Source organism: Ovis canadensis, chromosome 24 (genome assembly GCF_042477335.2).
Source record: "Ovis canadensis isolate MfBH-ARS-UI-01 breed Bighorn chromosome 24, ARS-UI_OviCan_v2, whole genome shotgun sequence".
Lineage (NCBI taxonomy): Eukaryota > Metazoa > Chordata > Mammalia > Artiodactyla > Bovidae > Ovis > Ovis canadensis.
In genome coordinates, this window is record NC_091268.1 from 24,798,289 (window position 1) to 24,818,752 (window position 20,464).

General features: G+C 50.7%; 1 protein-coding gene across 10 annotated transcripts in view; it reads left to right on the forward strand.

The window, feature by feature from the left end:
• CIITA (class II major histocompatibility complex transactivator) overlaps nucleotides 1-20,464 on the forward strand; it is a 55,150-nt gene that overhangs the window by 23,116 nt on the left and 11,570 nt on the right. For 6 of the 10 annotated variants that reach the window (XR_011252633.1, XM_069569936.1, XM_069569938.1 and 3 more), the window contains exons 2-11: nucleotides 5,790-5,936; nucleotides 6,175-6,270; nucleotides 9,665-9,727; nucleotides 10,386-10,466; nucleotides 13,258-13,302; nucleotides 14,398-14,538; nucleotides 15,353-15,496; nucleotides 16,426-16,590; nucleotides 17,101-17,169; nucleotides 18,113-19,763. Coding sequence is in view for 9 of the 10 variants with exons in the window: in XM_069569936.1 (XP_069426037.1) it covers nucleotides 5,790-5,936; nucleotides 6,175-6,270; nucleotides 9,665-9,727; nucleotides 10,386-10,466; nucleotides 13,258-13,302; nucleotides 14,398-14,538; nucleotides 15,353-15,496; nucleotides 16,426-16,590; nucleotides 17,101-17,169; nucleotides 18,113-19,763 (2,602 nt within the window). In the remaining variant the exon portion in view is untranslated. The remainder of the gene's footprint in view (nucleotides 1-5,789; nucleotides 5,937-6,174; nucleotides 6,271-9,664; nucleotides 9,728-10,385; nucleotides 10,467-13,257; nucleotides 13,303-14,397; nucleotides 14,539-15,352; nucleotides 15,497-16,425; nucleotides 16,591-17,100; nucleotides 17,170-18,112; nucleotides 19,764-20,464) is intronic. The other 4 variants (XM_069569937.1, XM_069569942.1, XM_069569943.1 and 1 more) reach the window with 1 other exon arrangement.

The window sequence follows — 20,464 nt, forward strand, 5'->3', positions numbered from 1 at the left end:
CACAAGAAACATGGTTGTGGGAACACCAGCAGGTCCCAGGCCAAGTCGATATCAGCATGAGTGGGAGGCAGTATGGCACTGTGGGGAGCTCTAAAGTGAAAGCCTGGAGTCTCAGGCTCCCAGTAGATTGGGCTTCCTTTTACCATGGCCTTTGGTGTGCCTGGTGTACCATGCAGAACCCTTCCTGGCCTTTTGATGGTCCCACAAAGTAAGTATTATTATCCCAGTCTAGTGATGGGAAAGCTGATACTCAGAAAGGTCAAGTCACTTGCCTAAGGTCTCCCAGCCAGCATTCAAAGTCAGGTTCTCCAACCAGATGACCTTAGACAGGCCATTTTAGTGAAGGGTTTGAGGAACCTCCTTGGCCAAGTGGGCATAATACTCCAGCTGCCTCCTCCCTAGGGCTTTTCGTGAATTCAGATTGGGGGCAGACGTCTATGGTGAGCTGCAAATCCTTGTCTATTCAAGAGGAAGCGTGTATGATGTGGGCTTTGTCTCGGAGATGCAGGGAGGTGCTGACATGTATGTCTGGGATGTCTGAGAGCAGACATTCCAGGTGGCACTGCTGATTCTAGGGCTTACTTGCTCCTGTGGAGGCTGTGGGATTCCCTCATGCAAAAGAACAGGAATCTTGGCTTCACAATGTCGTAAGGTAGGTATGGAAGAGAAAAGATCTCCTTATAAATCTTGTAGAGGTTCAGTTCAGTTCAGTTGCTCAGTCGTGCCCGACTCTTTGCGACCCCATGGACTGCAGCATGCCAGGCCTCCCTGTCCATCACCAACTCCCAGAGTTTACTCAAACTCATGTCCATTGAGGTGGTGATGCCATCCAACCATCTCATCCTCTGTCATCCCCTTCTGCCTTCAATCTTTCCCAGCATCAGGGTCTTTTCCAAGGATTCTGTTCTTCACATCAGGTGGCCAAAGGATTGGAGCTTCAGCGTCAGCATCTGTCCTTCCAATGAATATTCAAGACTGATTTCCTTTAGGATGGACTGGTTGGATCTCCTTGCAGTCCAAGAGATTCTCAAGAGTCTTCTCCAACGCCACAGTTCAAAAGCATCAATTCTTCGGTGCTCAACTTTCTTTATAGTCCAACTCTCACATCCATACATGACTACTGGAAAAATCATAGCTTTGACTAGATGGACCTTTGTTGGCAAAGTAATGTCTCTGCTTTGTAATATGCTGTCTAGGTTGGTCATAACTTTTCTTCCAAGGAGCTGGCATCTTTTAATTTCATGGCTGCAGTCACCATCTGCAGTGATTTTTGCAGAGGTAAGAGGTGAATTAACAGTAATCATAGCCATCATCCATATTGTGCTCTCTGTGTGTGGCTATGCTTTCATTCCTTAAGCACTTACTGAGTGACAGTCACCTTCCTAAGGGCTCTACATGAATTAATTCACCTAATCCTTATGGACTACCACTTTACAGGCAAGGAAACTGAGGGAATTCCTTGGTGGTGTGATGGTTAGGATTCCATGCTCCCACTGCAGGGGGCCTGGATTTTATCCCTGGTCAGGGAACTAAGGGGCTTCCCAGGTGGCTCAGTGGTAAAGAATACCCCTGCCAATGCAGGAGATTCTAGTTCAATCCCTGGATCAGGAAGATCCCCTGGAGGAGAAAATGGCACCCCGCTCCAGTGTTTTTGCCCGAAAAAGCCCATGGAAAGAGGAGCTTGGTGGGCTACAATCCATGGATCGCAGAGTTGGACACAACTGAGCAACTGAGCACACACATGTGGGAAACAAACATACCACAAGCTGTGAGCGTGGCCTAAAAATAAAGAAGAGGAAACCAAGGCTCCAAGAGATCTAAAACATGAACTTTCCAGGGTATGGTGAGTTGGTAGATAAGAATGATTTGAGAATCGGGCAGTTTGATTCCGAAGCTCAAAGGATTTGCCTTCTTTCTCTGCAGTCAGTGTATTTCCCTGGTATTGGGCCACATTTGTTGTCCAGTGTTTGCAGCTGAGCCTGTCAATAAGCTAGGCTTCTTCAGGCTCCCTCCCCTCCGCATTTGCCTCCTTTGTCCATCTGTGATAGGACCTGGTCCCTATTCCTGAGCCTAGATAAATGGGGGTGCTTAGTTGACCAGATACATTTTGATTGGCAGGGAAGAGCGTGGACTGGGAGTCTTATGCTAGGTGTGGGCCCCACCACCAGCAGATTCGAGGGCCTGGTGCAAGGCACAGCCCATCTCAGGGTTTCATCTTCTCCTCTGTAGGATGAAGGAGATTGAGCCTGAAGGTCCCTGGCAGTCCTTGTGGGAGAACTCAGAATTGCTGGGGTTAGTCTGGCTCTGTTCTTACCAGATCTCACTGTCTGGAGAAAGAGGCAGATGGCTAGCTATAACGTAGGCTGTCAATAAAGACTGCAGATTGAAAATGGGGGCAGGGCAGCAGCCAAGATTTGGGGCAGAGAGCTCTTCTCTCACCATCCTGGAGAGCACAGTAGATTGCTTGGTTGGTTCCCAGGACTTGTTGGGAGAAGTGAAGACTTTCCCCCCACCTCCCAGCCTTGGCCCTGCTCCGAGAAAAGAGAGCTGGTGGCCCCATCTTTCAGTTCCACTTCCTCTAGTCATGGTTGGCTGGGTCATTAACGCAAGCCTGCTATGTCTGGGTTCCTGCCACCCCCACCCAACCCATTATAAACAGTCAACCCTGGCCAGGGCGTCTCGCTGGACTGGAAAGTTCATTCTCTGTGATATCCGGTTCTGTGTTGAGACTCTTCAGAGCTAATGAGAGCTGTTGATGAGTGAAAGGAAAAAGAGCACCTGGGTGGTGGTGGCAAGCTGGGTATATGTGTTTTCTCACGATCCTCCCATTTCAATTACATTTTTCTCTGGCCCAGGCTGGGCACTGGAAGCCTACCTTGGACCTTTTGGCCATTGCTCTTCTCACCTCCTCCAGGAAGCTTCTTTTGATTCTTTCTAGCATGTGTCTGCATCCCAAGTATAGTGGGTTGAATGTTGGACCTCCCCCTCCACCTCAAAGATATGTCAACATAAAACCCCTAGAGCATTGAGTCCTACCTTATTTGGAATAAAAAAGGTCTTTGTGGATGATGTAATTAAGTTAAAGATCTTGAACTGATGTCCTGGTGTATCTGAGTGAGTGAGTGAAATTCACCGTCATGTCTGACTCTTTGCAACTCCATAGACTGTAGCCCACCAGGCTCTCCTCTGTCCATGGGGTTCTCCAGGCAAGAATACTAGGGTGGGTTGCCATTCCCTTCTCCAAAAGGTACTCTTTAATATATTCATGGAATTCTCCAGGCCATAATACTAGAGTGGGTAGCCTTTCTCTTCTTCAGGGGATCTTCCCAACCCAGGGATTGAACCCAGGTCTCCTGCATTGTAGGTGGATTCTTTACTAACTGAGCTATCAGGGAAGCCTGGTTTGTCTGGGTAGACTCTAAATCAGTGTCCATTTAAGACAAATGCAGATTAGGAGATGATGTGAGCACTTAGGTGTAGAATGGAGTGATGTGTCCTCAAAGTCACAAGTCAAGGAATGCCATCAATCCCGAAAGCTAGAAGAAGCAAGGAAGGGTGTCCCCCTAGAGCCTCCAGAAGAACTAAGGCTGCTGACACCTTGATTTAGACTTCTGGCCTCCAGAACTGTGAGGGGATAAGACTGATTGCCTTAAGCTACACTGGCCCTGTGGCACACTGTTGCAGCAGCAATGGGAAATGCGCAGAACGTGGAATTATAGACTACCAAAACCGGGGGGACGGCAGGGCCATTGGAGCTGACGGAGCTTCACACTGGCTCCAGCCAGCAAGAGCTGTCCGTCAGGGGTCTACTGAGCCCCTGCGAGCCTCAGGTTACTCCCCTGCAAAGGGAAGACCATAAAGCCTACCTCCCAGAGCCAGTGTTTTGTTTCATTTTAACAGCTTTGTGCTGTGCTCAGTCACTCAGTCCTGTCTGACTCTTGTGACCCCGTAGACGGTAGCCCACCAGGCTCCTCTGTCCATAGAGTTTTCCAGGCAAGAATACTGGGGTGGGTTGCCATTTCCTCCTCCAGATGATCTTCCCAACCCAGGGATCAAACCCGTGTCTCCTGCATCTCCTGCACTGGCAGTCGGATTCTTCACGACTGTGTCACCTGGGAAGCCCCCACACGACTCTTGCGCTTAACAGCTTTATTGGGATATAATTCAAATTTCAGACAATTCACCCATTTAAAGTATACGATTCAATGGCCACTTTGGTATGATATATAACCATCCCCCGTCAACTTTAGAATGTTTCATCATTCCCCCCGAAAAGCCTCATAACCGCTAGCAGCTGTTCCCCATTTCCCTCCCCTCAAGTCTCTGTCTCCTCCAAGTGTAGCCAACTATGAATTTGCCTTCTATCTCCAAAGATTTGTCTCTTCTGTACATTTTGTATAAATGGAATCATGCAAAATGTGCCTTCGTGTCTGACCCCCTTCACTTATCTTGATGTTTTCAAATTTCATCCATGTTGAAGTATGTATCCATACTTTATTGCTTATTATGTTTGAATACTATTCCATTGGAAAAGAGCCTGATGCTGGGAAAGATTGAGGGCCAGACGAGAAGGGGGTGACAGAGGATGAGATGGTTGGGTGGCCTCACTGACTTGATGTACATGAGTTTGAGCAAATGCTGGGAGATGGTGAAGGACAGGGAAGCCTGGCGTGCTGCAGTCCCTGGGGTTGCAAGGCCTCAGACATGACTGAGCAACTGAACAACAACAACAGTTATTGCATTGTATGGATATTCTGCATTTTGTTTATCCATTTATTCATTGATAGTCATTTGAATTTCTCCATGTTTTGGCTATTATGAAACATGCTTCTATGTACATTTGTATACAAGTTTTTGTGTGGACTGAACCAGGGCTGTTTTGAAGATTAAATGAAGTAGAACCTAAGGTATTTGATATGTCCTCCAACAATTACTAATGAAAGATATTAGAGAAAATGTGTCTCAACACCTTCAATTTAGATATTATGAAACTGAAGCATAGAGAGGAGCACAGACTTGCTTGAGGTCACCCAAGGCAGGAAAGCCTAACACCTAAATACAGGTCTATGAGTCAGACTGCCCAGAACTAACCTCTGGTTGGGCTTTGGTTACCTTACATAGGTCACTTCGTCTCTCTGAGCCTCAGTTTACTCATGTCTAAAATGAAGTTAGTAATAGTACCTACCTCATATGGTTGTTGATGTGAGAATTAAATTGCTACACTGTGTCTGGCAAATAGTAGGTATTCTGTGCATCTTAGCTGTTATCTTTCATGGTAGTGCTAACAGCAGAACTTAGGTCCCCTGGCTCCCAGGTATGTGATGTCCTGAATCGACACTTCTTTGGTTCCCTTTTCTGTATCACGGGCATCTTCCCACTGTGACAAAGATTCTTAGAGGAAAGATGTAGGGCTTCTCCTCCTCAATGTCCTGAACACACGTGAAACTGTTAGTCACTCAGTTGTGTCTGACTCTTTGCGACCCCATGGACTGTAGTCCGCCAGGCTCCTCTGTCCATGAAATTCTCCTGGCAAGAATACTGGAGTGGGTAGCCATTCCCTTCTCTAGGGGATCTTCCCTATCCAGGGATCGACCCCATGTCTCCTGCATTGCAGGCATATTCTTTGCCCTGAGCACATAACTAGTGCTGAATGAGAAACCTCTGTTCACTTTCTTTGGCTCCCGCCAACCCTCGCCTTGAACGAGAGAGCCAGCTGGGAACTGTGGTAGGTGTTAATTCTCTGCATCTTTCCAACACCCCATGAGCTGACTGCTGTGTCTCCCTTCCAGGCAGTGGACAGTGCCCTACCATGGAGCTGGGACCTCTAGAAGGCAGTTACTTAGAACTTCTCAACAGCAGTGCTGACCCTTTGCAGCTCTACCACCTCTACGACCGGATGGATCTGACAGCAGAAGAAGAGATAGATCTCTGCTCAGGTGGGCTGCCCTCCCTCGGGCCCCTTTCAAGGCCCTCCGCACCCCTCAGCCCGCAGTGGAGATACCACCCAGGGGAAGTGCTGGCCGCGGAGCTCCGCTCAGCACCACGGACAGCTCCAACTGCGCGCCGGGCTCGCTCCTGGTGGGGACCCTCCCAGCCCGCCCTGCCTCTCCCTCCTTCCCCAGCAGCCTCCTTCCCAGATCTTTCCAGCTTCATTCAAGTGTCTTTTCCTCCCAGAGCCTGACACAGACACCATCAACTGCGAACAGTTCAGCAGGCTGTTGTGTGACATGGAAGGGGATGAAGAGACCAGGGAGGCTTATGCCAATATCGGTGAGAAAGCATTCTTAGCCCAGAAAAAGGACAATTCAGGGGAAAGATTCTTTTTTTCCTCTCTTGTTAATGTCTCCCCAAGAGCCAACGGGCCCTCCGTCAGAAATCAGAGCAAGAAGGATGGGAAGAGAGGGTTAGAAGGACAGCGAATTGGGAAAAGGGGAGATGAACACCAGGCAAATAAATTTAACTTTCCCATCTTCTGCCAGCGTTTCTATACCTTTTTCCATTTGCTGCTTTTCCTTCCTTCCTTCCCACAAAGCCCATATCATACCCTCCCTCTCTTTCTCCCCAACTCCTAAGCTAAATTAGTCGAGTATTTGTAATAGATTCCTGGGTAGTGGAGGCAGAGTGAGAAAGAGTGGTTAGGAAACTCTTGAGACAGGCATCTGCAGTGAAAGTTTTGACTCCAGGTAATAGGGAGCCATGAAAGGCTTCTGAGTGAGTGATGATAGTGATGATGGTGTTGATGGTAGGGTCTGGTGGTACCCAACACTTATGCTTACTCTTTGCACGTTCCTGTTCTAAACACTGTACACACAGAAACTTATTCAGTTCTCATAGTCATCCCACAAGGCAGGTGTGATTATTATTCCCATTTGCATTTGTAGCCTGCTAATCACGGTGTGTGTTATCACACTGAAACTTTCCAAAAACAGAGGAAGTAGCTACTGTCAGTATCTTCATTTAACAGATGAGGATATCGAGATTTAGAGAGATTAAAGCATCTACTCAAGGCTGCATTAGCGATAGTGACAGGCAGGTCTGAAATTCTAGCTTAGGTCTTTCTTATTTCAAAGTCCTTATTTTTAACCACAAGAACAATAGTATCTGGAGTGAGTAGGTTTGCTAAGGCTTAAAAAGACCTACAGCTTTTAGACAAGGGCAGAACTCTTTGGGGAAGGGTGTTTCTTTTCTTTTTTTTCTGGGGGAGTGAGGTAAAGGATCCCTCCTTCCCAGGTTTGCCACTGTCTCATGCACAGGCTCTGCCGGATTAGGAAAACAACGCCTCCTCTTCTTTTCAGGATGCAGCCCCTATTAGGAAGTAACAAATTCTTTGTGACAACCTAGAGCAGTGGGATGGGGTGTGAGGTGGGAGAGAGAGGCTTTTTGTATACCTGTGGTTGACTCATGTTGATGTATGGCAGAAAAGCAATTCTCCTTCAATGAAAAATAAATACATTTTTAAAACAACAAAAAAGTCAAAATAAGGAGAAAAAAAAAAGGGAGAGTAACAACTTGGCTATCAAAGTTCAGGCTGGATACCTGCGCCCATTTGCCCTCTCAGCTGGGCACATTTGCACAGTGAACAACCTGTGCAGATGTTCTTAGTGGCCTTTTTCCTGGTATCCCAAGAATCGCATCAGTTAAGAGGTCTCGCATGAACATGGCTAGTCTCTCCCCACACATAGTTAACTCAGCATCATGCCTGCATGTGTGTGTGCATGCTCACCTGCTAAGTCATATCCGGCTCTTTGCGACCCCATGCACTGTACGTAGCTCACCAGGCTCCTCTGTCCATGGGATTTCTCAGGCAGAAAACGGAGAGGAGCAGAAACTGCGTGTGACTCAAAAATTATAGAACTGAGAGCCTACCTTCTTCCTTTCCTACCTGGGAATTTCCTTGGAAGAAGCAGAAATGCTTAGGCCTGAAAGTATTCACATTCCCTCAGAGCTGGAGACAGTAATGAATGCTTTAGGCTTTTTTCCAAATCAGGATTCACTTCCCCCTTAGGGGCATCTATACAGGAAGTGAGAGCAAGTGGAGGAGGCAGCTTCCTCCTCAAATCTGTGTTCCTGGGCCTTCAGTCTTCTGAGACATCTCGAAGTATTACAGTGGCTTCCATGTGTATAAAATGGGAATAATAATCTTGCCTGCCTTGTGGGATGACTGTGAGAATTGAATAAGTTTCTGTGTGAGACGTATTTAGAGCAGGATTGCAATAAGCATTCAGTAAGTGTTAGGTACCACCCAACCACTACCATCAACACCACCATCATTATCATATTCACTATCACATCACCACCATCGCGCTCTCACTCAGAAGCCTTTTATGGCTCCCTATTGCCTGTAAAGTGAAAGTATTAGTTGCTCAGTCATATCCAACTCTTTGCGACCTCATGGCCTGTAGCCTGCCAGGCTCCTTGGTCCATAGAATTCTCCAGGCAAGAATACTAGAGTGGGTTGCCATTCCCTTCTGCAGGGGATCTTCTCAACCCAGGGATCGAACCCAGGTCTCCCACATTGTAGGCAGATTCTTTACTATCTGAGCCACCAGGGAAGCCCAATTGCCTGTAAAATGAAGTCCGAACTTTCCCCAACACGAAACTTTTACTGACGACATCTATTTCACGAGTTTCCTAGCCACCTTTCCTCACTCTGTCCCCACTACCCAGGAAGTCCTCCACTTTCATCTCTTAGACTCTGCCCCCATCTTTCAAGGTCTGGCTCCTGGATCCCTGCCTCTGGGAAGAGCTCTCTGATTACCCCAACCCAAAATACACTCTCCTCTTACCTCTTACTATGATAGCTATCTTTCCCTTGGCCATAAGACATGCTCCACTTCATGTACTTAACCAGAAAGGGATGACTACTCACTCCAGGACTCTTGCCTGGAGAATTTCATGAACAGAGGAGCCCAGCAGGCTATAGCACTTGGGGTTGCAAAGAACCACACATGACTTAACCACTAACACTTTCACTTTATTGAGTGTTTGCTGTGTCCTGGCTACTGTGTTGATTGCTTTAAATGCAGAGCCTCCAATCCTCACCATCCATCCCTGGGTTGTAGGTACTATTTATTCTCATTACACAGATGAGGAAATAGGGGCCCAGAGAGGTTAAGTAGACCCAAGATTGTACAGCTAGTGGGGTGAGGGAAGTAGAGCTGGAATTTAAACTTAAACCCCAGACAACTCTGGGCTTCCCTGGTGGCTCAGCTGGTAAAGAATCCGCCTGCAATGTGGGAGACCTGGGTTTGATCCCTGGGTTGGGAAGATCCCCTGGAGAAGGGAAAGGCTAGCCACTCCAATATTCTGTCCTGGAGAATTCTGTGGACTGTACAGTCCATGGGGTCCCAAAGAGTCAGACATGACTGAGTGACTTTCACTTCACTTTCAAGACAACTCTGCTATGCTGCGATGTACTACTTTATAGCAATAGAAAAGTTTGCATGGATATATATTAGATTAATTAATTAATATTAATTATATTGACAGCCCACGAAGGTCAGTGTTCCTTCACTCATTTGATCATTGGTTCAGCACACATTTATTGAACCCCAGTGTGTGCCAAGTCTGAAGGGTCACAGTTCCCTGATAGTCCAAGGCCAGGCGTACAATAAGGATTTGGTGAGAAATAATTGATTGATGATGCTTTTTCTCGTCTGGGCAGCGGAATTGGACCAGTACGTCTTCCAGGACACTCAGCTGGAGGGCCTGAGCAAAGACATTTTCAGTAAGTTGACCAGTTCTTGTTTTCCTTTTAACTTTTTATTTTATATTAGTTTCCCTGCTTGCTCAGCCAATAAAGAATCTGCCTGCAATGCAGGAGACCTAGGTTTGATCCCTGGGTTGGGAAGATACCCTGGAGAAGGGAATGGCTACCCACTCCAGTATTTTTGCCTAGAGAATTCCATGGACAGAGGAGCCTGGTGGGCTGCCGTCCATGGGGTTGCAAAGAATTGGATGCGACTGAGCGACTTTCACTTTCACTTTTTATATTAGAGTACAGCTGATTAACGATGTTGTGATAGTTTCAGGTGGACAGTGAAGGGACTCAGCCAAATATCCATTCTCCCCCAAAGTCCCCTCCCATCCAAGCTGCCATATAACATTGAGCAAAGTTCTGTGTGCTATAGAATAGGTTCTTGTTGGTTATCCATTTTAAATATAGCAGTATATACACGTGATCTCAAACTCCCTAACTGTCCCTTGGCGGGGGTGGGGGGCAGTTCTTGGCTCAGCCTGCATTTCCTTCCTTGTTCCTGGGGGAGCACTGTAATACCCAAGGACCACCCCTCAATGGGTGATCACATTCCCTCCCAACGGAGTGTCAGTGGGGCACCTTGGACGTCCACTGACTATGTGTTGGTGTCTTTGGCTTTTTCCCAAAGTTGAGCACATAGGATTGGAAGAAATGACCAGCGAGAGTGTGGAGGTGCTGGAGGAAGCAGGGCAGAAAACTCAGAAAAGACGTGAGTGAGCCACCACCCCATCCCTCCCCCACACCCTCCTCGTCATCCCCACCCCCTCGTCTGGCCCCGCCTTGCTTGATTGCTGGCCCTGCCTTGGCTCTAAACCCTGGGATGGCTCCCAGTTGCTTTCCTCGTTGAGTCCTGTCTGCTCGGCCTTGGGCTTGGGAGCCCTCCCTCCTCTCCCCTCACCCCTGTTCCCTAGTGACACAGGGAGGAAGCTGATTGCCCAGGATCAACTGGCCGCTCTCCTGCTGGGTCTCTGCCCCTGGCTATTCTGGGGTCCAAATGGACCTCTGGGCTCTGGCTTCTCTTTCATCCTTAGTTGTCACCCCCTGTTTAAGGACGAGCTCTTCAAGCACAGGTTTTTGCCAGCAAGATCTGGGTTTGAGTCCTGGATCTGTTATTTATAACAGATCCGTGTGAACTTGGGCGAGTACCTGCATCTCTCAGGGCCTCTTGTCAGTCTCCCTGCCTCCTTAATTTGCCCTCACCTGGCAGGCAATGTGGACTTTTAAATACAAATCAGATCATATTTGCTGCCCTGCTGATGTTCTGGGTTTCCCCAGTGGGTCAGTGGTAAAGAATCCACCTACTGTGCCAGAGACTCCTTTGGTTGAATCCCTGGGTCGGGAAGATCCCCTGCAGGAGGAAATGGCAACCCACTCCAGTAATACTTGCTTGGAGAAGCCCATGGACTGAGAAGCCTGGCAGGCTACAGTCCATGGATTTGCCAAGGGTCGAACATGACTGAAGTGACTGACACACACACACTGATCCTCCAGTGGCTACAAAATACAGGCCTGTATGACCTGGTGCTTCCCAGCTCTCCAAACTTGCTGAGTCTCTAGGTTCCAGTCACTCTGCCCTCTTTCCATTCCTGTAACCCATGTATGCTTTCCAGCCCCAGGGCCTTTGTACTTGCTGTTCTCTCTCTCTGAGATGTCCACCCCCACCCCCAACTTCTTCCCATTGTGGGCCTGGGACTCTCTCGGGTCTTGGCCAACATGTCACCTCCTCCCGAAAGCCTTCCTTGACTACGCTTTCCATATAACTTACCTCACCTATTTTCACCTTGTTTGTGTCTCTCTGTCTCCATAGCACTTGTCACAATCTGGATTTATTTTATTTATTGCCTTTGCTTAGTTCCCCCACCATGAGGACCTTGTCCTTCTTACTTATCACTTCATCCCCAGCACCTGGCATGTGGCTGGCATGCAGGAGCACCTCGATAACGATCCATTGAATGAAAATTTCCATAAAATAGGTATAACAGTTGATCACGTGCTTACTATGTGCCAGACCATGTATAAGCCCTGAACCTATTTATTGAATTTGAACAGGTAAACAGGTGCATGACATACAAATTCAAAATGTGCAAAGAATATTCAGTGGGAAAAAAAACCTCCCTCCCACCCTTTTCCCCCAGTCCCTCATTCTCCCTCTCTGAAGACAACCTGTGTTGCCAGTTCCCTTTTGGTCTTGTTAGAAATATTCCATGCAGGCACTTTTCTGGTGGTCCAGTGGTTAAGACTCCACATTGCCAATGCAGGGTTGTGGGTTTGATCCCTAGTCAGGCAACTCAGATCCCACAGGCCATACAGGGTGGCCCAAAGATTAAAAAAAAAAGAAGAAATATTCTATTTGTCTAAAAGTCACCTCTTAAAAAACATTTTTTCATGCAAATGACCACCTCCACTCTTTCTTCATGAAATGCGTCTAGGAGGTTATTTCTGTAGCACTGTTGGAAAGCGCATGGTCCTGCCTTCAGGGAATTTCCCTTCCTTCCTTTCTTCTTTCCTTTCCTTCCTTGCTCCCCCCCATCCTTTCTCTCTTCCTTTCTCTTTTTCTCTTCTTCCCTCCTTCCTTCCTTCTTCCTTTCTTTTCATTTCATAAACATTTCCCCTAATATTTTATTATGGAAAACTTCAATGTACAGTAAAGGTGAAAGGGTTGTACTACAAGCGCCTGTATACCTACCACTTACACCCTACCATCGGTGTTTGGCTACATCAGGTTTGACACGTCTCCAGCCATCCCTCTATTCATCCACCCATCCATCCATGTTACTTTTGGAGCATTTCAAGGTAAACTGCAGACACCAGTACTACCCCATACATCCTTCAGCGTCCTCGTTATTTTTAGGGTATTTCACTGGGGGATGAACTATAATTTGCTTCATCAGCCTCTTGCTAAAGAACACATAGGGGTGTTCCTCATGTGTTACATGCTTAATACTCACTCACTGATTTCCAATGCACTCCTGCAAAGTGGGAATCACTGCACCCATTTTAGAGATGAGAGGTCAAAGGCTCAGAGATGCTACGAGGCAGATATACACAGCTAGGAAGGCTCCAAAGGCAGGTTGTTTTTTCTTTTTATCATTATTATTGTTATTTTTTGAACTCAAACTCCTCTTAGGAATTCCCTGGCACTTGAGTGGTTAAGACTCCATGATTCCATTGCAGGAGGTGAGGGTTCGATCCCTGCTCAGGGAACTAAGATCCCACAAGCCTTGCAGTGCTGCCAAAAAAAGTTTAAAAACGAAACAAACCTCCTCTGTGTCCCCTCTATGGTTCTGCCACTCCCTATGCTTCATTGCCCCGGGTGCTTCAAGATGGGGTTCCGGCTCAAGCAGATGAGTAGGGGCAGAAGTGGTTGGGGGCAGGGGAGGGAAAGGGACCCCAAGGCCACTTCCCAGTCACTTAAGACAAGGCCTGCTGAGGTCCACAAGCCCCTCCAGCCTTGGAACACCCCTACCCTGGGGCTGATGACCACGGTGTTCTCTCTGCAGCCTTCCCAGAGGAGCTGCCTGTGGATCTGAAGCACCGGAAGCTAGGTGAGCAGGGCAGGTGGGCAGGAAAGCGGGGGCCCCTTCAGGTTCACACAGAAACTGGCATTTGAAAGTTGGGGTTCAGAGAGGTGAAGCCGCTTGTCCGAGATCACACAGCAAGTGAGAGGCGAGGCTGGGATTCAAACCGAGGTCATGATTCCATAGCCCATTGCTCTGAAGTTCAAGGACTGCTGGGAGATTCTGCTCCTCCTACAAAGCCTCTCCAATGATGCCTCCCTCCTCTTAACTCTGAGTCAGAGCTGTGACCCCCCACTCACCTCCCCTACCACCTAGTTCCACTGCGCCTGCAGGTCACCTGTCTCCTTGCAGAGTATAGTCACCTCGGATCGGTTGGTTCCCCAGTGCCCTTCCGCCCTCCTTACAGGCCCCATGCCTCAGTGAGCCTCTTCCTCCACGCTCACCATTCCCCCCCCCCCGACCCACCAGATGCTTCCTCCCCTCCCCTCCCTTCCTCTCCGCTCCCCCTTCTCCTCCCCTCTCACTTGGCTGTTTTGGGAAAGCTGGGGAAACCAGCCTCTTTGTGGGGATCAGATTGAGGAATGAAAGCCTCCGAGTCTGATGGAGGAAGCCTGGTCTCTGCCCTTAGCAAACTCAAATGTGATGGAGAAGTCAGGGATTCTGCCCACAAAGATAATAGAGAAAAAGTCTCTGTCTTCACAGAGCTCCCAGTCTGAGTGAGGGAGGCAAGTGTCCACCCTCCAAGGACTTGCAATTAAACAGAGGAGATAGATTTCTGCCTCAGACTGATGGGCAGTGTTGGGGTCTCTTAGGGTCCCTGGGGGCTCAGTGACAGGCTGGAGAGGGTGACAGGGGCCTGGGCTAACAGGTCTGCCCGCCCCTAGGTTTCCATGGTAGGAAGCACTCAGGACCCAGCCATAAAGAGGAGGCTGGGGCTGGGGACTGCCTAGCACAGAGCAGTTGCTGAAATGAAACCGGCTTCACCCAGGCCTGAGGACAGGTGTTTCCTTTCACTGCCAGCAAAGAGATCCACCCTGCCCTCCTCCACCCCCAAGAAGGCCCCTCCGGACACCTCCCCCCTCCAGATCTCACCCAGCCTCTAACACGCCCCCTTCCTCACAGCCGAGCCCCTCACCATGCCCGTGGTGACTGGCACTTTCCTGGTGGGGCCAGTGAGCGACTCCTTGGCTCAGCCCTGCCCGCCGCCTTCTGCTCTGTTCAACACGGAGCCAGCATCCAGCCAGACCCGGCTGAAGGACCTGGGTATGTTAGGGGCTGCAAGAGGGTGGGCTTCCCCGCTCCCTGGAGGTGCCCCGGGAGTGGCTGTGGCAGCAGGGATAGAATCCCTCCCTTTGCCAGTGTCTCCTCCACGTCTGTCCCAGCCAATCTGGTCCCCGGGTCCCCATCCACTCAGTCTGTGCTGGAGAATATGCCTGGGAGGAAACGCATCCCTGGGAGATACAGCAGGGAATCCCCTCCAATTAGGGAATTCACCCATCAGCCCTGCGCTTTCATCACTCATCAGCTGAGAACCCTCTGTGACAGCTACTCTGCTGGGTACCAGTAACAGCGCCAAGGGCAGGCCGACACAGCTGCGGCTCTCCGGTAGACTCGAGCCCTTTATAAGGGAGTCAGATATTCACTGGGGCTTCCCTGGTGACTCAGACGGTAAAGAATCTGCCTGCAGTGTAGGAGACCCGTGTTCGCCAGGGAGGGAATGGCAACCCAGTCCAGGATTCCTGCCTGGAGAATTCCATGGACAGAGGAGCCTGGCGGGCTACAGTCCATGGTGTCACAAAGAGTTATGACTGAGCGACTAACACTTTCACTTTTTTTTCCACTAGATATTAACTCAGATGTTAATGAAGGAACTTCCCTGATGGTCCAGTGGTTAAGACTCTGCACTTCCAATGCAGGGGGGCGGGCTGATCCCTGGACCAGGGATCTGGGAACTAAGATCCCACATGCTCTGTGCAGTGCTGCCAATAATAATAATCTTTCTAGATAATTGAAATATATATATATTTTTAAAGATTTTAATGGAGAATCCAAAAATCACCTTCTCTGTCTCTTGCAGCACCTCCTTCCAGTTCCTTGTTGAGCTGCCTGAGTCTTCCCTCGGGACCCATTCAGATTATCCCCACTCTCTCCACTCTGCCCCAGGGGCTCTGGCCGATCTCAGGGACTGGGACAGGGGTCTCCAGTATACTCATCTACCAAAGTGAGTGTGTGAACCTGGGCTCCTCGCCTCCTCTGCCTGTGACCTGACTGCTCCTGTATCCCATGCCGCCCTCCCCCACTCCCACCCAAGTATTTGACAGGTGTAGCCTAGCATCTTCTCATGATCTTCCTTCCCCAGAACACCCTTCTCTGTCCCCATTTCCCAAAAATCAAAGCAGAGCTCCCCAAAATGGTCCGAGTGGACCCACCACCCACCAAATGGCTAAGTGGCCTTTTTTGGGTCACTTTCCCCCACTAAGCCTTCTTTTTAAAAACAAAACAAAACAAAACTTTATTAGATTTTAAAATCACGACATCATTGCATGCTAATTAACAAGCCAAACAACGGTAAGAGATACTTATAAGAGTTCCTGAGTGTCTCCCTCACTCTTTTAGTACACCGTTGTGAACAGCTTGGTGTGCATGCTTGTACAGCTTTCTCTGAACTGCCTTGTTTCCAGGTCAGCAAAGTGGTCCCTGCTGATCTGCCCCATTGAAGGGTTGTGGATTGTCCAAGGGAAGGGATGAATTGGGCTCTCAGGGAGAGAGAATGCACCTAGGAGATGCTTCTATTCGATTCAAGAACTTCCTTTCAAAGTTGCTTGCCAGTTTTTGTATAATGAACTGGTGTTCCAGGAGCAAGAGATATCTAGGAAAATGAGCTCTGGCCACATAGTGGGGAAAGTGCTTAGTAGCATTTGCCCTTAAGCTCCCTATGAGATGATTGTTTCCATTTCACAGATGGGAAAACCAAGGCTCCAGAAGCTAGCTATAATTCCAGAGTTCTTTCCTCAACTCCATCCTGAAATGACTTCCTTGGGAAGTTTCCATCCCCTTTCCCCAGCCCCCCAGCCCCACAGCCTTATTTGGGGAAGGGGTGACCCAAGTGGGCTCCTAGCTGATTCTATACTCCTTTCCCATCTCCTGTAGGTGAGATGCCCCCGGCCAGCCAAACACCCCCAGCCAGCGGGCCTGCTGTCCAGAGCCTTCCCAAGTCCCCAGACCGGCCTGGCTCCACCAGCCCCTTTGCCCCGTCTGCCGCTGACCTCCCCAGCATGCCCGAACCAGCCCTGACCTCCCGTGCAAATCTGACAGGTAAGAATCAGCTTGACCTCTGAGAGTTACCGGAAACAGAACTAACGCTTCTGGGGAAGGAATTGCCTCAGACAACGAGAGCCACTCACAGAGCTGCCTGCAGGGACTGGCAAGTTGTGTTTGTGCAAAACAGGACAGGGTGTCCTGGGAGGTGGGTGCATGGGAGGGTGGGCGAGGGGAACAACAGGAGAATCCATGTCAAATCTCAGCAGCTTGTTACATGGCAGGAAAACAGGCTCAAGGCAGCCTGATCTGAATTGCCAGCAGAACCTGGAGATCTTGATTTTAGCATACATATTGTGATTTCTGAAACACTGGTGAAAATTTTAAAAGTAGAGCCGGCCAAAGAAAGACGTCTCTGAGTAGGATACAGCCTCAGGTCACCACCTGGGGACACTCAGCCCATGTCAGCTCTGCTCTTAGCATACGCAAGGGACTGATGACCCAGAGGGAGGGAGGTCCCCGGGGTGCCCCTCACCCTAACTCTAACACCAGCTTCTTCCCCTCCAGAGGATGAGATGTCCCCCACCAAATGCCCAGCAGCTGGCGGGGCCTCCAGCAAACTTCCCAAGTGGCCTGGTGAGTAGTGGCAAGGTCCCTTACTTGCGGGCTCATTCATTCACGTGCTCATTTGGTCCCACCATCATCCCATCATTCATTCCACCAGCTGCGCCTACACTTGGAGAAGTGTTTACTGAGGACCTGTCCCCCATGAGTCCATGCTACGTGTCAACATTTTCTTGTTTGCAAAGCTGGGAGAATGCAGGAGGGAAGGGTGGGTGACTGAGAGGGTGGATGAAGGCAAGAGTGGGTGAGGAGTGTGAGAGGGTAGAAATAAAAGGGCAACTTACAGAACGGCCAGACGGCTGAGTCGGACTCTATCCCAGATACGCTTACGGGCACATGAGACGTAGTCAAGTCACCAACAACCCCAGTATGACCCCCGTTTTGCAGGTAAGGAAACAAGCATAGTGGGGTGCCTCACATGCTCAAGAGAACAGTAAAAAGTTGGACCAGATTCATGGATTCCACTGTCTTAGCTCTTAATACGCCTCCCCTCATGGCCTCCCTACGGTGGAGAATAAAAGAATGTTAGCAACAAGGTCCTGCCGTCTGGCACAGGGTCTTGCTCAATGCTACGTGACAACTTCAATAGGGGAGTCTGGGGAGAATGGATCCATGTACATGTCTGGCTGAGTTGTTTTGCTGGGCGCCTGAAACTATCGCAATATCATTGATCGGCTATACCCCAATATAAAATAAAAAGTTAAGAAACAATGAAGGCTAGTGAGTGAAAGCAGTGGATAGATAATCAAGTGAGATGAGGGCATGACTGGGTGTAAGAAGGAATGAATGAGTGTCTGGATAACGGAGTGAGGCCACTAATCAAGAAAGCGCTTAGGGAAAGCTGAGACGAATGGACGAAGAAGCTAGTGATGGGGGCCGGCTGGCCTTACAGAGGCCAGTCCTGCCGTGAGCATCCTCCCCTCCTCCAACCCCACACACCCTTTGACCTGCGCAGAGAGCGTGGAGCGGTTCTACCAGTCGCTACGGGACAAGTACCAGGCCCAGCCCGCCGGCCCAGAAGGCACCCTGGTGGAGATGGACCTGGTGAGGGTGAGGCTGGAGAAGAGCAGCGGGAAGAGCCAGGAGAGAGAGCTGGCTACCCTGGACTGGGCAGAGCGGCAGCCGGCCCGAGGGGGCCTGGCCGAGGTGCTGCTGGCTGCCAGCGACCGCCAGCAGCCCCGAGAGACGCGGGTGATCGCTGTGCTGGGCAAAGCGGGACATGGGAAGAGTCACTGGGCCCGAGCCGTGAGCCGGGCCTGGGCCCACGGCCAGCTGCCCCAGTACGACTTTGTCTTCTGGGTCCCCTGCCACCGTTTGGACCGTCTGGGGACCTCCTACCACCTGCAGGATCTGCTGTCCTCCCTGGGCCCGCAGCCGCTGCCGGTGAACGACGAGGTCCTCAGTTACATCGCAAGGAGGCCCAACCGCATCCTGCTCGTCCTGGATGGCTTCGAGGAGCTGGAAGCCCACGACGGCTCCCTACACAGCACAGGGGGCCCCGGGTCGGCAGAGCCCCGCTCCCTCCGGGGGCTGCTGGCTGGCCTCCTCCAGCGCAAGCTGCTGCGGGGCTGCACCCTGCTGCTCACTGCCTGGCCCCGGGGCCGCCTGGCCCAGAGCCTGAGCAAGGCGGATGCCCTGTTCGAGGTGGCTGGTTTCTCGGCCCAGCAGGCTGAGACCTACGTGAAGCATTACTTTGAGTCGGAGGGGACCGCCGAGTACCAAGAGAGGGCCCTGGCACTCCTGCGGGCCCAGCCGTTCCTCCTGAGCCATAGCCACAGCCCCACCGTGTGCCGGGCCGTGTGTCAGCTCACGGAGGCCCTCCTGCAGCGGGGTGATGAAGCCCAGCTGCCCTCCACGCTCACAGGCCTCTTTGTGGGCCTGCTAGGCCCAGCAGCCCGCGATGGCCCCCCAGGGGCTCTGGCAGGACTGGCCAGGCTGGCCTGGGAGCTGGGCCGTGCGCACCAGAGGGGCCTGAAGGCAGGCTGCTTGCCGTCGGCGGAGGCAAGGGCCTGGGCTGTGGCCCAAGGCTGGTTGCGGCCCACCACAGGGGCCCCGGAGACAGAGCTGGCCTTCTCTAGCTTCCTGCTGCAGTGCTTCCTGGGGGCCATGTGGCTGGCTCTGAGCGGCGAAATCAAGGACAAGGAGCTGCCGCAGTATCTGGCCTTGACCCCGAGGAAGAAGCGGCCCTATGACAACTGGCTGGAGGGCGTGCCGCGCTTCTTGGTCGGACTGGTCTTCCAGCCTCGCGCCAGCTGCCTGGGGGCCCTGGCAGGGCCGGCGGCTTCCACGTCGGTGGACAGGAAGCAGAAGGTGCTCACGAGGTACCTGAAGCGTCTGCAGCCCGGGACGCTGCAGGCAGGGCGGCTGCTGGAGCTGCTGCACTGTGCCCACGAGGCACTGGACCCCGGGCTCTGGCAGCACGTGCTGCAGGGGCTCCCGGCCCGCCTCTCCTTCCTGGGCACGCGGCTCACACCTCCCGACACCCACGTGCTGGGCAGCGCCCTGGAGGCGGCGGGCCAAGACTTTTCCCTGGACCTCCGCGGCACTGGCGTCGACCCTTCCGGCCTGGGGAGCCTCGTGGGACTCAGCTGTGTCACCCGTTTCAGGTGGGGGCCGGGGGCAGGAGAGGGGGCTCCTTGGCCTTGGGCGCCTGCAGTGCGTCTAGGTGCTGTGCCCAGTGCTGACTCCATGGGGGGTCTCATTTAGAATGAATGGCAGCCAGATGAGGGCAGACGTGAGTCCATCCTTTTTTTTAAGATGAGGAAGCCGAACCTCAGAGAGGGACAGTAGCTTGCCTGAGGTCACACAGCCAGGGAAGGACAGCACCATTCTTTCAACCAGAATGTGAAGACCGGCCTTAAGCCAGACACTGGGCCACGTCTAGAATCTAAGAGTGATCTAGGTTTGAGTTCACTTTCTCCTCTCCATGCCTTGGAGATGGAAACCCTATCAAGCCACCAGTTTGTCATGGTGGGATTAAGGCCATAGCCTCCCTCAACCTCCCTGCCTCCATTCTCCTGTTCCACTCCATGTTATATTCCACCATCAGCACAGTCTCCCTAGAAATTGCATCTGATCATATTCCATCCTTGCTTCCAATCTTTCAGAGGCTCCCTCAGGATGAAGTAAAAATTCCTTAAATTAAGGAATCTAAATCCTTCAGTGATCTGTTTGATCATTTAATCACCAGAGAATCTCTTCCACCTTCCCCCTAAGCATAATTTACCCATGCTGTAAAGTCAACAATATTGTCATTCAACTGAGAATTTTCCACTGAGCTTCCTGGTAGCCAAAGCAAAAAGGGAAA